The sequence below is a fragment of the Mastigoproctus giganteus genome, chromosome 13 (genome assembly GCF_048544385.1).
Source record: "Mastigoproctus giganteus isolate SK-2022 chromosome 13, ASM4854438v1, whole genome shotgun sequence".
NCBI classification, from domain to species: domain Eukaryota; kingdom Metazoa; phylum Arthropoda; class Arachnida; order Uropygi; family Thelyphonidae; genus Mastigoproctus; species Mastigoproctus giganteus.
In genome coordinates, this window is record NC_143587.1 from 91695028 (window position 1) to 91710734 (window position 15707).

At 35.5% G+C, this 15707-nt stretch overlaps 1 protein-coding gene across 4 annotated transcripts in view; it reads left to right on the forward strand.

Annotated features, from left to right (window-relative positions):
• The first annotated feature begins 1225 nt into the window (after nt 1–1225).
• Nucleotides 1226–15707, forward strand: part of LOC150076256 (neuroepithelial cell-transforming gene 1 protein-like) — a 366344-nt gene continuing 351862 nt past the window's right edge. For 3 of the 4 annotated variants that reach the window (XM_090387562.1, XM_090387563.1, XM_090387564.1), the window contains exons 1-2: nt 1549–1651; nt 10881–10947. In XM_090387562.1, coding sequence (XP_090243688.1) covers nt 1629–1651; nt 10881–10947 — 90 coding nt within the window. In that variant the 5' untranslated portion in view covers nt 1549–1628. Of the gene's footprint in view, nt 1469–1548; nt 1652–10880; nt 10948–15707 lie in introns of those variants that run through there. The other variant, XM_090387565.1, reaches the window with a different exon arrangement.

The following is a 15707-nucleotide window of genomic DNA, read 5'->3' on the forward strand; positions in this document are numbered from 1 at the left end:
TAATATAATACATATATTATATTCAAATTTTATTGGAAATAAAACATTAATAGTACATAATATTTTTATTTATTTAAAAAAATGGTTAACATGCATTTTTATTTTCCCTGTCTCTCTCTCTCTCTTTTTAAGGGGTCAATATTTTCTTCTGCGCCCGGGGCCTCTCGACATTAATCTGCTCTGCCCTTAACCCTTCATGGTAGTTACCTCTTTGAGTAAATCCCACTTCAGCACACTGTGATCACTGCCACCTAGTGGTTCCTTTATCTGCAGATTTTTGATGCATGAAGAATCACTACTGATAATCAGATCAAGAGGTAATGCTTTTGATCTGATTATGAGTAATTCCCTCTAGTTGCCTCCCGAACAAGCTGCTGTAGAAAACAATCATCCAATAAAATCCACAAAAGCCTTGCTAGTGTGTGAGTGACTAACCCACAAATTCCAGTCAATATCCGGGAAATTAAAAACCCATTATAAGACACTCTATTTTACTGGCACACACTATTTCTCTGAAAAATTGCTCATTATATTCATCAGATTCATTAGGCCTAGAACACACACACACACACACACACACACCTTTTTTCTTTCCCAGTGCTTATGTTACACCATACAGGCTCAACATTGCATTGTCCATAAAATCTCAGGAAGTGCATCCACATCAGTTGGATGCACTTCCTGAGATTTTATATGTTTCTTAACTAACAGCATGACCCCTCCTACCTTCCTGTCCTGTCTATCCTTTCTGTACACATTGTACTTCCCAAATTCCAGTTCTATACTGGTTATGTCTGTGTGACACCATATCTCTAACATCCCAACAATATCTGCCTTTGATGTCTTGACTAGCACTTCAAGGTCATCGAATTTATTAACTATACTCCTAGCATTGGTGTACATGTAAATATACATGCACCTGTTTCTACTCTTGGTTACCCTAACACAGCCCATGTAATTACTTGTTCCTCTATGACTCTTAGCAGTCCTGGAAATTCCCATTGCCTTGCTTTCCAGTTCTGCTCAATTGCATTTCAATAGAAAAACAAATACACAAATAATTATAACAACAGTAAAAAAAGACAACGTAAAAAAAATTCTACGTTCAACAGACACTAGAAATCGAGACACAGAAGCAACCACGTGGTTGAAACTTTATTAGCCTTGGACATGCAGGTTATTACTAAGTGAGTTTTGATGGCCACAGATGCTGCATTAGTTTCATGTCCTGAAAGTGAGACCGCTGGGAGTAATTGAGCAAGTGTCCACTCTGTATCTTACTTCTCTGTGGTTGTAGTAATTACAGTACCACTTTGTAGCATTTCGAACTTTCCCAATTTGATCCAGCAGTTTCTATTTTCTCATTTGCGTTGCCAACGAGCACGTGATAGAAAATTGTCCAACCACATACATTCTCCAGATGTATTACATCTTGCCTGTGATTGGAGCGTTAAGATAGTAGTGAGTTGTGCGTGGCTGATTTGAAAGTTAGGTTTTATGTTTTAATGATATATTTTTTATTAATTATTACTACGTTAAGTAAATTATGATACAATATTTGTAAATTGAAGCAAGATCGGTATCTAGCCGACTTATTTATTGCTATTGTTTTTGTTTGAATTTTAGAAATGGATGACCCAGCGTTGTTATGGTAGGTTTAAACTTTATGGATACAATGTTTTATTTTTTCCCTACTTTCTTGATTTACCGTTTTTTTCTGGCTTTGGAGATCTCGAGCCAAAATGGAATCTCTCCAAAATAACAATAGTTTTGCATTTTAATTAAAGCATAAATGAAAATTGCTTCCTTGTGGATTTATCCCTGACACGATAATTGCCCTATTCGTTCTTTGAGAAAATAAAATGTATGGAACATTTCCTATAGCATACAATCTCCAGGAGTGCACGAATGTATGTGGGAGTAAAATAAACTATTGGATTTCTCTCCATATAAGACGCACCAATAATTTAGCAAAGTTTTATATTTAAAAAAATATATATTTTTGAAGAACTGATTTATTTTATAGCACATATCAAATTCATCATCAGCCATTTTCAATCCACTGCAGGATGAAGGCCTCTCCAGCAACTTTCCAGTTCCTTCTATTTTGAGCACTGGCCATCCATTTACTACCCACAAACTCATGAATTTCATCTATCCATCTCCGCATTTGGCTTCCAGGTTTTCTTCTAGCTCCTCTTGGATACCATTCTGTTATTTTCTTAGTCCATCTGTCATCATGTCTTCGAGCTATGTGTCCTGCCCAAGACCATTTTAGTTCTTTAGTTTTGATAAGAATGTCCTTTACTTGAGTTTACTGCCTATACATTGGTTCATTATTTTACATTTCAGACAAACTGGGATATTGCTCCTCAGTATGTGACTATATTTCCTGAATGAATGCTATCCATCCAAAATTTATTCTTCTCTTGACTTCCAGCCATTTATCATTATTACAGCTAATAACTTCTTCCAGATAAGTATACGACTCCACCTTTTCAATTATTGCTCCTTCAATCATTATTTCCCTTTCTGTGGCATACTTGTTCATCATTACTTTTGTTTTAGCCATATTCATCTTTAGTCCAAAATCCTTACTAGCTGTGCATAACTGATTAAGATTTTCCTCTAATTCTTTGGATCGTGGCTTATGACCACAATGTCATCTGCAAATCGTAAATGGTTTAGGTACTCTCCGTTCACATTGACTCCTTTCTGCGACCAGTGTAATCTTCTGAAAGCTTCCTCAAGGGCAGCAGTAAACAGCTTCGGAGATATTGTGTCTCCTTGTCGAACTCCTTTCTCGATTTTAAATTTCCTACTGTCTTTGTCTAGTCTAATAAAGGAGGTAGCACTCTCATATATTTTCTTCAAAATCATAATATATGGGGTATCAATGCTTGTTTTTCCAGTGCCCGAAACATTGCCTTATGCTATATGGAGTCAAATGCCTTTTCATAATCCACAAATGCCAGGCATAATGGTGTTTTATATTCATTTGCTTTCTCCATTAGCTGTGATATTACGTGAAGGTGATCCATAGTTGAGAATCCTGTCCTAAAGCCAGCTTGCTCTTTCAGATGATTCTCATCAAGTATTCTTTCTAATCTGTTAGTAATGACCCTTGTGAACAACTTGTAGATGTGGAATAACAAGCTAATTGGTCTATAATTTCCAATTTCTGATTTATCTCCTTTCTTATGCAGCAAAACTATGATTGCATTATTCCACTGCTTAGGTATCACACCTTTTCTAATGAGCCTTGCCAGTTTTTGTGTTATGTCTCTTCCTCCCAATTTTAACAACTCTACAATAACTTCATCTTCCCCCAGGGCTTTCCGATTCTTCATTTTCTTCAATGCGTGTTCTACCTCATCAGGAAGAATATTGGATATGTCGTATGTGTTGCTACTTTGCAATCCATCTTCCTCACTGCAGGCATCATTCCCTCGTTCCTTGTATAATTCTCTATAGTAGTCTTCTGCTATTTGAATTATGCCTTCTCTGCTGTTTATAAGTACACCATCGCTATTCTTCAGTTTCAGTATCATTTGTCTTTCTGTATTACTGCTCATGGCTGCTGATTTAAATCCTTTGTTTTCCCTTAATGCTTGTTCTACTTTTCTTGTGTTAAATCTTCTTATGTCCTCTCTGAGTCTCTTTCTAATGGCCTTGCATAACTCAGTATACTCAATTTTCTCCCTGTCAGTGTTTTTCTTGCTTTTCATTTGTAGTCTTCGGTTCATCGTGACAAGTGTTTCTTGACTAATTTTTTCTTCTTTGGATTTCATTTTCCCTATAGGTTTCTTGGGCTTTATCACTTTCAGAAAGTTGTAATATTCCTCGTCGATATCTTGGTCCTGAGCAGTCTGCAGAAGCTCAAACTTGTTCTTAAATTCCAGTATATACTGCTTTTTCTCCTTTTCTGTTATCTCAAAGACCTTTGTATTATTTATTCGAGTCAGTTTTTTCCTTTCCTACATCTATATCAAGTGTACATCTTACCATTCTGTGATCACTTCCAACATTTACCTTATTCAGGACGGTAACATCATTCACAATATATCTTCTGTTAGTGAGGATGAAGTCGATTTCATTAGTTGTTAATCCATTTGGACTCTTCCATGTCCACTTTCTGTCCACCCTTTTCTTGAAAAAAGTGTTCATTACTGACATTCCTTGTGATTCTGCAAATTCCACAAGTCTTTCATTTCTTTCACCAATTCCAAAATTGTTCCCCTTTCTGCGCTGTTTTGTCTTTTTCCAACCTTAGCATTGAAGTCTCCCATAATAATAGTGTAGTGGGTTTTCTGCTCATCTAGAAGACTCGATTTCTCTGTACATTTCTTCAACCTCTTCATCATCATGGATCGACGTTGGTGCATAAATCATTATAATCTTTAGCTTGTACCTCTTAAAAATCTTGAGTATTAGTCTTGACATCCTTGGTGATGTACTTTTGAATTCCAAAATGTTGTTTTTAAAATCTTTATGGACCAGAAACCCAACCCCACCTTCACTCCTTTCACTATTTCCATTGGTGTACAGCAGATTTCCACTTGATAAACTTATAAGTGATTCATTTCTTCTTCTTGTTTCAGCCAAACCAATGATATTTCAATTCACATTTTCTAATTCCTTTTCCACCTCTAATATCCTTCTTCACCGATGAGTGATCTTACGTTATAACAGGCCAGGTTCAGTTTCCGTGCTTGACAGCCTGGTCGTACCCAGAGATTCTTAGCACCCTCTGCTTCCACTCTGATCCTCTCGCTGCCGTAAGATGGAGAGTGAAAGCTGCTGGGGACTGAGGGCCATTTGTTTCGTTGTGCTGTCATATGCTGGAGGGTTTGGTCTTTTCCTCTTCACGCTGACTAGGCGTCTTGAAGAGAACCACTCTACTCGTTCGTTGCCACCTAAGTGACGTAACAGGGCTTACCATCGAGAAGGTGTGCTTGAGTGGATTTTAGGGAGGTAGGCCAACCGGACTTCTCCTAAATCTTCTGTAATAGAGAGATATTGGATCCATCAGTGTTTTAGGCTGAGTGTCTGATAACACACAGGATACCTGTTCCCCTCTAAGCCCCCATATCAAATTACTTCTAAACAAAATCATTTTATTACATATATGGCTATTTTTATAATATACCATACATAAGGTGAACCCAAAATATTTTATTCATCTGAAAATTCACATATAAAAATATTATTCTAATTCATCTTCAAAGAACAATAAAAAATGGGGCACTAAAAGGAAAAATCAAGTTTTTATTCATCATCAGAACCCATAAATCCATCACTGCCATCATCCTCATCGTGATGAACGTTACAGTCTACATCTTTGTGTATGCTGCTGCTGCTGCCTGATAGTGAACTATCATTCTCATCAAACAGAATATAATGTTCTGTGCTATCCAAGGCATTACTGATGCAACACTTCTTATAAATGACTTCACAACTGTCTGTCTTTACTGCATCCCAAGAATTTTTTCTCTTCACATGACCAATAGGTGGTACTTTCATCCATTTAGTCCATTCTTCTTCCATAAAAGATTAAAAAGGCTTGTTAATAGAAACATCCAGTGGTTGAATAAATCCACCTGGAATTACAGCAAGTTGTGTTTTTAACTTTTCCACCTTCTTTGTAACCTCTGTTTTATGTGCACAAAATTGGTCCAATACAAGTAAGGCTGGTTTCTTGAAAGGCCACCAGGATGCCATGACTATACTTTTTCCTTGACTTGGTTTGACTCCATCTTCATCCATTCACCCCTTAGGATGAACATGGAAGAAAATACGTGGTAGAAATTTTTCTTTTGAATGTGAGGAGAGGTGGAACTTTCATTCCATCAATACATCAAGCCAAAACAGTTCTATAGTGGCTTTTCGTAGCCTGGTGTCTTACTGTACATTTCTATTTGAGGTTACATTAAATGTTAAAGGTACTTCATCCATATTACCAATTTGGCCAAGCCAAATTGGTAATATGAAGTTTGTGTGCTTTCTGTCATTAATTGTAAATCTGTGGAATTCCAGGATTTGGTTTTCATATTGTTCTGGCATTTTCTAAGCATTGTTTGTGTCCTCATAGGTACGCGTTTTACTTCTTAAATCTATAACACCAAATTATTGTGTCACCAAAAACATCAAGTCCCTTTGCTATTGCCCTGGCTTTTGCCTTAAAAATATATATTTTTTTAATACAGATATACCACAGTTACTCTGCTCTATCACCCAGCTGTTCAGTTCTTTCTCACACCCCATCCATTTTGCTGTTAGCTGATGAAGGCTGTGCTTGTTTTTGATTGTGATACTGAGTTTATCCTCTTGTTTCTGCCACTCTCAGATCATTCAAAATGTCTTTCTGCAGCTCTGTTTCCATGTTCCTTTGCATACTGATGACTTTTTTGTAGCCAGTTATGTAACCAGCTGAAATGACCTTTCAGTAGCAAGACTGTGCTGCCTAAAAAATGTTGAGAAAGTGGATCAAAAATTTTTCTTCTCTATCATTCCAGCTTTGCCTTGGTATTTATTATCAAAGATATTCTTTCGGATGAATTCTTGTTTGCTCGCAAATTCAGGGTGTTTCCAATTCAGTTGCTTTTTTTTTTTTTTTTTTTTTTTTTGAATCATCTAGAAGGCATTTAAATTTATTATTTTGCTTGCAGTTTTTAAGGTATTTGATTAATTTTGAAAGCAGTGGAAAAGCTTGTGACATATTCAAATTGACCTCTTAGAGGCTTGTGTTTGTGATGTCTATTTAGTCGAACATTTTTTACCAAATAATTAGGCAGCAGATTACTTTTAAGTTTTTTTTTTTCCCCCCAGTAATCAGAAATTTGGACCCTAATGTTCTATATATATTCCCTTTTTGAACTGTTCACTTGTTTCTTGTTGATTGAAAGTGAAATTTTTTGTTTCTCTCTTGATTTTGTGTCTCCCCCCCCCCAAACTTCAGCACTCTGAGCCAATGCCACTTTGGCTTGTCCCTTAAGCCAGTTCTGACATTTTCCCTGAAATGTTTTTTATAATTATCCATGTGTGTAGTGCTATTTTGGGGCATAGTTCTTTGTTTCCATTTTCATTTATTTATTTATTTGCAAAAATTTGCTTTTGACCAGAGAGTAATTGATAGTTGGAACAAACTTCCATTTGGTGTTATGGAACTGGATAGTTCGAATAATTCTAAAGGATTAGATTATTAGAAGGAATGAACAAATTAGGTAGGTAGTGGTGTTTTTTTTTTTTTTTTTTTGGCTGCTGCTGTCTTAGCTAGCCTCCTTGTATTAGTAGTATTAGGCCGCATGGTGCAAGAAAGCCTATGGCTTATGCTGCACCAGCCAAAAAAAAAAAAAAAAAAAAAATCCAAACAAAACAATGATTAAAACAAAAAAATAAAATAAATAACTAAATAATAATAATTAATAAAAAAAAAAGGAAATTAAACCTATCATCCTATGTGCTTCCCTTACCCGAAAGTACTATCCAGATGACCTTTGAATTTCCCCAAACTGTCGGCTTCTACCACCCATGAAGGCAACTTATTCCAGTAATTTATAACTCGCTGGCTAAAATAAAACTTCCTGCAGTCCAATCTAAACATTTCCCCCCGTAACTTGAATTTATGTCCCCTAGTTCTAGCATCATTTATAATCTTGAAAATTTTGTCCTCAATCATTTTACTGATGCCTCTCAGAACCTTAAACACCTCAATCAAATCTCCTCTAAGGTGTCTAGTTTCCAAACTCTGCAACCCACATATTTGAAGTCTTTCTTCGTAAGGACGCTCTTTTGCCGATCTCACCAGGCGAGTTACCCTTCTTTGCACCCTTTCAAGAAGCTCGATGTCTTTCTTTAGGTGCGGTCTCCATACTTGAACACAGTATTCCAAGTGTGGTCTAACATAAGTCTTATATAATGGGATTATCACGTCCCTATCTCTACTTGCAAAAGTTCGATAGATCATCGATAGGACACCATAGGCCTTCCTTGCAACCTGTTTATAATGCTCAGAGAATTTCATGTCTGACCGTATCATAACACCCAAGTCCCTTTCCTCCAGTACTGGGTTTAGTTGAACTCCACCAAGTGAATAAATTTTTTTGGGATTACTCTTTCCCAGGTGTAATACCTTACACTTTGTTTGGATTAAAGCACAGCTGCCATTTTTCTGACCATTCCTGAAGTCTATCTAGGTCTCTCTGAAGAAGCTCAGCTTGACAGTGATCATTAACTACTCTACTAATTTTAACATCATCTGCAAATTTAGACATCACACCCTCTATCCCTTCATCAATGTCCTTTATGAAAATTAAAAACAACAGTGGTCCTAATACTGATCCTTGGGGAACCCCACTTCTTACATCAACCCAATCTGAGGAATAGCCATTTATCACAACCCTCTGCCTCCCGCCATGAAGTCATCCTTCTATCCATCTAAGGATTTTCCCAGTGATTCCAACCTGTTCCAGCTTATAAAGCAACCGCTCATGTGGGACTGAGTCAAAAGCTTTGCTGAAATCTAAATAAACAATGTTGAAATTATTCCCTAAATCCAGCTCGTGAGTGACCCTTTCGAAATAGCGAACCAGATTTGTTAAACATGATTTTCCCTTTACAAAACCATGCTGAGTATCCTTGAGAATTTCAATTCGATCCAAATGATCCTGAATTCCACCCTTGATCATTGCCTCCATGATTTTCCCTACTACTGAAGTCAGACTGACAGGTCGATAATTTCCAACTTCACTTTTAGAGCCACCCTTATGTATGGGAGATACATTTGCATTTTTCCAATCCAAGGGAATCTCCCCAGAGTCTAGTGATGCTCGCATAATTAGCCTCAATGGTTCAATGCACTCACTTGCCTTTGACATATCCTTTGACACTACCAATTACCATTATTTCTTTTATAATGCTATTGTTGAGTTTGCCAGTCTCAGGCTAGGGTTGCAGAAATTTCCTTCCTAGAAACTTTGGTTTTTCATTCAGTAAACAGGCAGACTAACTATAGAATGCAAACGCATTCGATTTATAGGCACAATACACTGGTAGCTTAGCTGCCTCAGCATAAATGCAAAACTAGGAATGGTGGTATAGGCCATTGTTTCTCAAACTGGGGTCTGTAGATCAGTTTGGGGGGGGGGTTTCCATGAAATGGACCCTCTGGAACTGGTCAAATTATTTGTTCAATGTGTAGCAAATAGATGATGAAGTTATTATTATATATTTATGTAAAAATAACAAAGTTGAGTTGTTTTAAACATAAAACTTTGAATTTTATTTTCAGAAAACCCAGTGTTCATACATATACACTGGTGTTCAAAGAAAGTGCATCACCACTTAAAATTGCAGTTGTCATCCGAATAACTTAAGTATATGGCAATATTTCTTACAGATTGCATCAGATAATATTGACACGTGTAGGTGATGTAATATTGAATCAGCTGTTACTTTCAGCTATATAGCACGCTCTGCAAGAGTTGCAGCCATTCCTTGCTTGTGTCAGGATGGTGAGTTATGTGCAGTTGACGCCACGAAGAAAGAGTGCTATTGTTGCTTTACATGAGGAAGAATGTTCTTCCCATCATATTGCTTATACAGTGTCTTGTAATCAGTCGACAGTGAGTAGATTTCTTTCCAAACTCAAGAATACTGGTTCTGCTGATAGGAAAAAAGGAACCGGACGCAAACTAGTCTCTATGCCAAAACAGGACCACGTTTTGAAGCGCTTATTCCTTAAAAACCGTAAAGCTTCTTCGTCTGAGCTGAAAAGAGAATGGGAAGAACATACAGGAGTGGTAGCAAGTGCAGTAACAGTCAGAAGACGCCTCTTCAAAAATGTACTTGTAGCCAGTCGTCCTAAGAAGAAGCCCCTCCTCACACAAAAAATGAAAAAGGCCCGATTAATTTGGTGTAAGGAGCATGTCAATTGGAGACAAATGATTCGCTGTAGATGTGATGAAGAATACTATCCAGACTGTGTGGTGTCTGCAGTGAAATTCCCTGCCCGCCAAATGATATAGGAATGCATTTCGTATCGCCTGCAGTTTATAAAAGGTTCCGTAAAGGCCATGGATACCTGGCTATGTTGGAAGGCAAATTGCTGACAACCATTAGAGGCCATTTCAACGTGCGAAGTAGCTGTATCTTTCAGGACGACTCTGCTCCTTGTCATTGTGCGAAAAGTGTAAGTAGGCACTTCTGTAGTTATTTTAGCTTCATTTCTGCATTAGAGGTTTGACAGTAATGTGTTTACATTTGTTAGAGGTGAAAAAATGGTTGGAAGAACAGTCCATTACAACTTTTAGCTGGCCAGGAAACAGCCCGGACCTGAATCCTGTAGAGAACTGTTGCCATCGTGTGGAATTTGCAGTTGCCAGAAAGAAACCAAAAGACCCTTTGTGAACTTCAGGAAGCCATAATTCATGTTTGGAACCACAAACTATCGGTTGATCATCTTCAGAAATTGATGTCGTCAATGCCTCGATGGTGTGCTGCTGTCATCAGGGCCAGAGGCGGTTTAACTGAATATTAGTTTGCACCTGGTGAACTTTTCGTTGATAAACTGAAGCAAATTGAGGGCTTCTGATAATATTTCAGCCATAATTGTCTTTGTAAGAACTACCAAAACTGTTGTATAAAGGTTGCAAATGCTCAATTTGGAATATTTTGAGAGCACCTGTCAAATATTACTTAGCTTTGCCTTAACTATTAATAAATATCTTTTGTTTATATTTCTATTGTGATGCTAGTCATTAATGTAACATACCATCATGAAAAAGGGTTAGAAAACTAGGGTTAGAATTTAATAGTTAGAAACTATTAATCTTGTGTATGCATATCATTTTTGGAAGTAAAAGAATTTATATATTTTGCAGTAACACCAAAAAATGCAGTGAGTCCCATTTTACCGAGCCAGCAACTAAAAAAAAGAAGTTCAGGCTGGTAAGAATCATTGAATCAACTTTTACAGTTAACTTTTATTGTGTTTTTATTGTTTTTATAGTTTTTATTGTGTAGCAGCTGCATTATATGAATAAAATAAGTCAAAGCTCTTTATAGCAACTGCCCAGGGGAATGGAATGGTTGTTATATTGAAAGTACGTTATATCGGTAGTTCATAAAATCAGCAAAACAACACAGTAAAGGTTGAATATGTAATCTAATTCTACTAAATACAATATAGCATAATCAAATTCAGAATATTTACTACAGCATTAAACAAGAAAATGAAGATTGTACATTTTGCATTGCCATTGTGGTAAGATTAATTTGTAAAGTATGCATTAATTACTATATACAGCAGTACCTGTGTACAGCAGGGCTCCCACTCACTAATTTTAAAAAAACTTAGATTGCAACTTAAATAAACCCAAAAAAAAAAACCTAGTTTTCATCATATAGTATAGCAACACAAATAAGATAAAACTTACCATGCATAAATATCTTTTATTTAATTGTAATCAGAATTTTCATCCCATTCAGTTCCCTCCACATTTATTTTTTGAAGTTCTTTCATTTTTTTCAAATGTTCTTCCTATCTTTTATGACAAGTTCCTTGTATGACTTCTTTTACCAATTCTGATTTAGGTTTCCATATATAGCAATTTTGATTAGATCTATTTATCGCCTGTTTTGCCACTAGTCGATCTTTCACAGTTTCTGGTTTAAGGGAGTTTGTGGCTTTTGTTTTTATATGTTTTACTTGGGAGAAGATTCTTTCTACGCTTGCCGAAGAGTGAGGTAAAATAGTTAGACTTGTCATAAAGTTAGATAAAATCTCGTATTTAGAATTATTAAAGCCATCTTTTACATTACATAACAGATACCAAAACTTAGGGATGGTTTTGTAAGAGAGATCTAAATCTTGATTTAAACGAAATGATCTCCATTCATCATCTAGAAGATCTATTTTGTCTTCAGAAACAAGGTGAGGGAACTGCATTGCTAAATGGAAAATTGAGGATGGCGATTTGGCACAATCGTGTATCACTGCTGGGCCAACAACATTGAGACTGGCGATAATTCCATTGTCATTTAGAGGAAATCTTTTTCTGATTTCCATACAAAGTTCAACAAGAAATTTTAAACAATCATTTTTAAACCTGCTTTCACTGTCACCAAGTGGTGTTGAATTTAATAAGGCCATACAACGGCCTCCCAAATATATTTTATTCAGAGGCTTATGATTTATTGCATTGCTTGGATCAATTTCAACCAGCAATTTTAAACAATCATTTTTAAACCTGCTTTCACTGTCACCAAGTGGTGTTGAATTTAATAAGGCCATACAACGGCCTCCCAAATATATTTTATTCAGAGGCTTATGATTTATTGCATTGCTTGGATCAATTTCAACCAGCTTGCACGAAATAATGACTTCTTTTATGAAAAAACTAAGAATATTTTTATACTCAATTAAAACCATTGAATTAAATAAGTGCAGTCTGAAATGCTCAGATTGAAATTCAATATTCAGGCAGTTTATTTTCTCCAGTACATATCCTAAAAACAACAACATATGCTTAGTTCCTTTGGTGATCATAGTATTGTAAATATTCCCCCCACCATCGATTTTGACAATTTTTGATTGAGACTGAAAATAAAGAACTAATGCATTACCACTGCTCAATAATAATTTTTATTACATTGCCACGGGATAACCAACATGTTTGTGCTAATTTGGGGATTTTATGCTTAGCAGTATCTACAACATCTTGAATCATTTTGAACTCGTTTAATCTTTTATTACTATGGGAAAAATAACAAGAGATATCTTTTATAAATATTTCCAGATATGATGGGTAGTACCTTGACTGAATGACTAGCACATTACATAATGCAAAAGAATGGCAAACACATCCCATTATAAATACTGATGGTACATCCTTTTTTAGCAGTGACCACTCTTAGTACCCATCATAGTGGCACAATTATCACTTCCAAAGCCAACGAGATTATTATTTGAATGTTTTTTTCGATGAAAAGATCTTTTACATCTTGATAAAGCCCTTCTGAAGTACCATTTTCGACACAAACAGTGTCAAGTAATACATCTAGAACATCAAGTTTTTGAATATCAAAATATCTAATAACAACAGCTAGAACTTGCGATAAAGATAAATCTGTACTTTCATCTATTATCATTGAAAACTTGTTTCTGCATATGTTAGAAATGTATATATTTTCATGATAGGCTATGCCATCTTGTATAAGATAAGAGACTTTAGTCGCCTTCATCTGAACTTGTTTTGCAATATTGCTATCATGAAATGCTTTCTTGCATGCTTCTATAAGGTGATCACATTGCGCAAATGGAATATTATGCTCAGAAATTGGTGCAGCAATTGTTAACTCTGCCTTTGCTAATTCTTCATTCTCTGTAGGTTTACTTTTTGTGAAGAACGTGTCTAACGTTGAACTTGTCTTAGCAATATTTGCATTTTTTTTTATGTTTAACTGTATTTTTATGTGCTAGTAACATCGATTTATTGGCATTCTTTAATTTCATTTCACAACAAATACAGTAAGACACACCTTTTTCGTTACTGTCTTCTTTCAACCAATCCTTTAATTCCGGATCTTCTAACCATTCATTCCTAAAATTTTGAGTATATCACCGTTTACTCATCTTTCTCCGTGGGGAACAAGTTTGAGACATTGTGAGCAATTTGTGGGTATGGCTAGTTAGCAGTTATCTTATTTAAAAATGTTCTATAAAATAAAAAATAAAGCACTAATCCATTAACATAAAATAGAAATAGTCACTACAATTTAAATTTATTATATCACTGTATGAACGCATAAATTTAATAAATATAAATATAAACGCATAAATTTAAAAATCACACCAAATAATGCAATAATACCACGAACGATCATGAAAGACTGCAGTAAAGACCGCTTTCCGCCTGCTCAATAGGCTGCGCATACATGTTAGTAACACGAACAAAAACCAAAGTGTAGAACAAAAACCCTGTGAAAACTTTGAAATCCTTTTACATTTGTAGTATTTTGTACAAGCACTTGAGATATTACAAATTATGATCAGTATTGTTAGAATATACAATTAAGAAAATTGTGAACTGTTATTAAATGTATTAAATTTTATTGTATTTACAAGAAATAAAAATAAATTTTGACTTAAAATTAAAAATTACCGAAAAAACCCAGATAATGAGATATTTTTGTGAAAAAAAACCTATCAACCCAGATGACAATCAAAAAACCCAGATCTGGGTGGAAAAACCCAGGCATGGGAGCCCTGACGTACAGTATCCATGGATATGTGTACATACTTATATATGTGTCAAGGTATAACCATAGATAGGAGAGTTCGTTTTAGACTTTAAAATAATTTTCAATATGCAGTGTTTCAATGTCAGAGCATGTTTTTAAAAAAAATTATGAAGTCTCATGACAGTGGTTAATTCATTTTTGCAGTTAGGTTGTCCTTGAAAATGATGTACAAGTTCTAATCCCTGATAATGATCCTCAACAAAACGTCTTGCTCAACCACAGTAGGCTCATTAACAATTCTGCCAATCTTTACGTCATCTGCAAATTTTGACATCATGCCTTTTATCCCTTCGTTGATATCATTTATGAAAATGAGAAACAACAGTGGTCCAAGAACCGATCCTTGAGGGACACCACTCCTGATGTTACACCAATCTGAAGCATATTCATTAATCACAACCCTCTGCCTCCTGCCCTGCAGCCACCCAACAATCCACATAGAATCTTACCAGTAATCCCAGCCTGTTCAAGCTTATACAGTAACCTCTCATGAGAGACAGGGTCAAATGCTTTGCCAAAATCCAAATAAGCTATGTTGAAATCGTTCCCTAAATCCACTCATGAGTAACTGTGTTAAAATAGCCTGCTAAGTTAGTTGAACATGATTTTTCCTTACCAGAGCCATGTTGTGTGTGTTCTATATCTATAGGACATGCATATATCTAACACATATATAGAATACACACATATATAGAATGCCATATATCTATCTAAATCCCTGCAATCCAGGGATTTAGATAGATATATGGCATTCTATATATCTATCTAAATCCCTGGATTGCAGGGATTTAGATAGATATATAAATTATTGCCTCTAAGATTTTCCTACCAATGAAGTCAGACTAACCAGTCAGTAGTATCAATTCACTCTTAGAACTGCTTTTATGTATTGGTGATATGTTGGCACTTCTCCAATGCAAAGGAATCTCTCTCGAGTTCGATCATGCCCTCGTAATTAACTTCAATGGTCCAATATACTTCCTTGTGCTTTCCCTCAAAATTACAGGGTATATGCCAGGGGTGGGCACGCATGAGGTCAATGAGAGCTGCATTCCGGTTTTTCATATATTATAAAGAGCCACACCATAGTTACATAGTATTAAATACACAAATTCAAATTTAATTAAATTTAGTTAATATGATTACATATTCTACACAAGTCTTAAGTGCTATGTAAAGTATACATATATAAGAAAATACAAAATAATTATTTCAAAATTTTAATAATAAAAATAAAATATAATAAAATTGCATTAATAAAAAGTATAACATTTAACGAAGACCTTTGGTCCAATCTTTGAAATTTGGCGTAAAATTTGTTAAAGCCATTTGCAGCAATTTAGTGAGATGATGATTGGTCAACTGTGAACGATATTTCGACTTCACGAACTTCATTGTGGAGTACA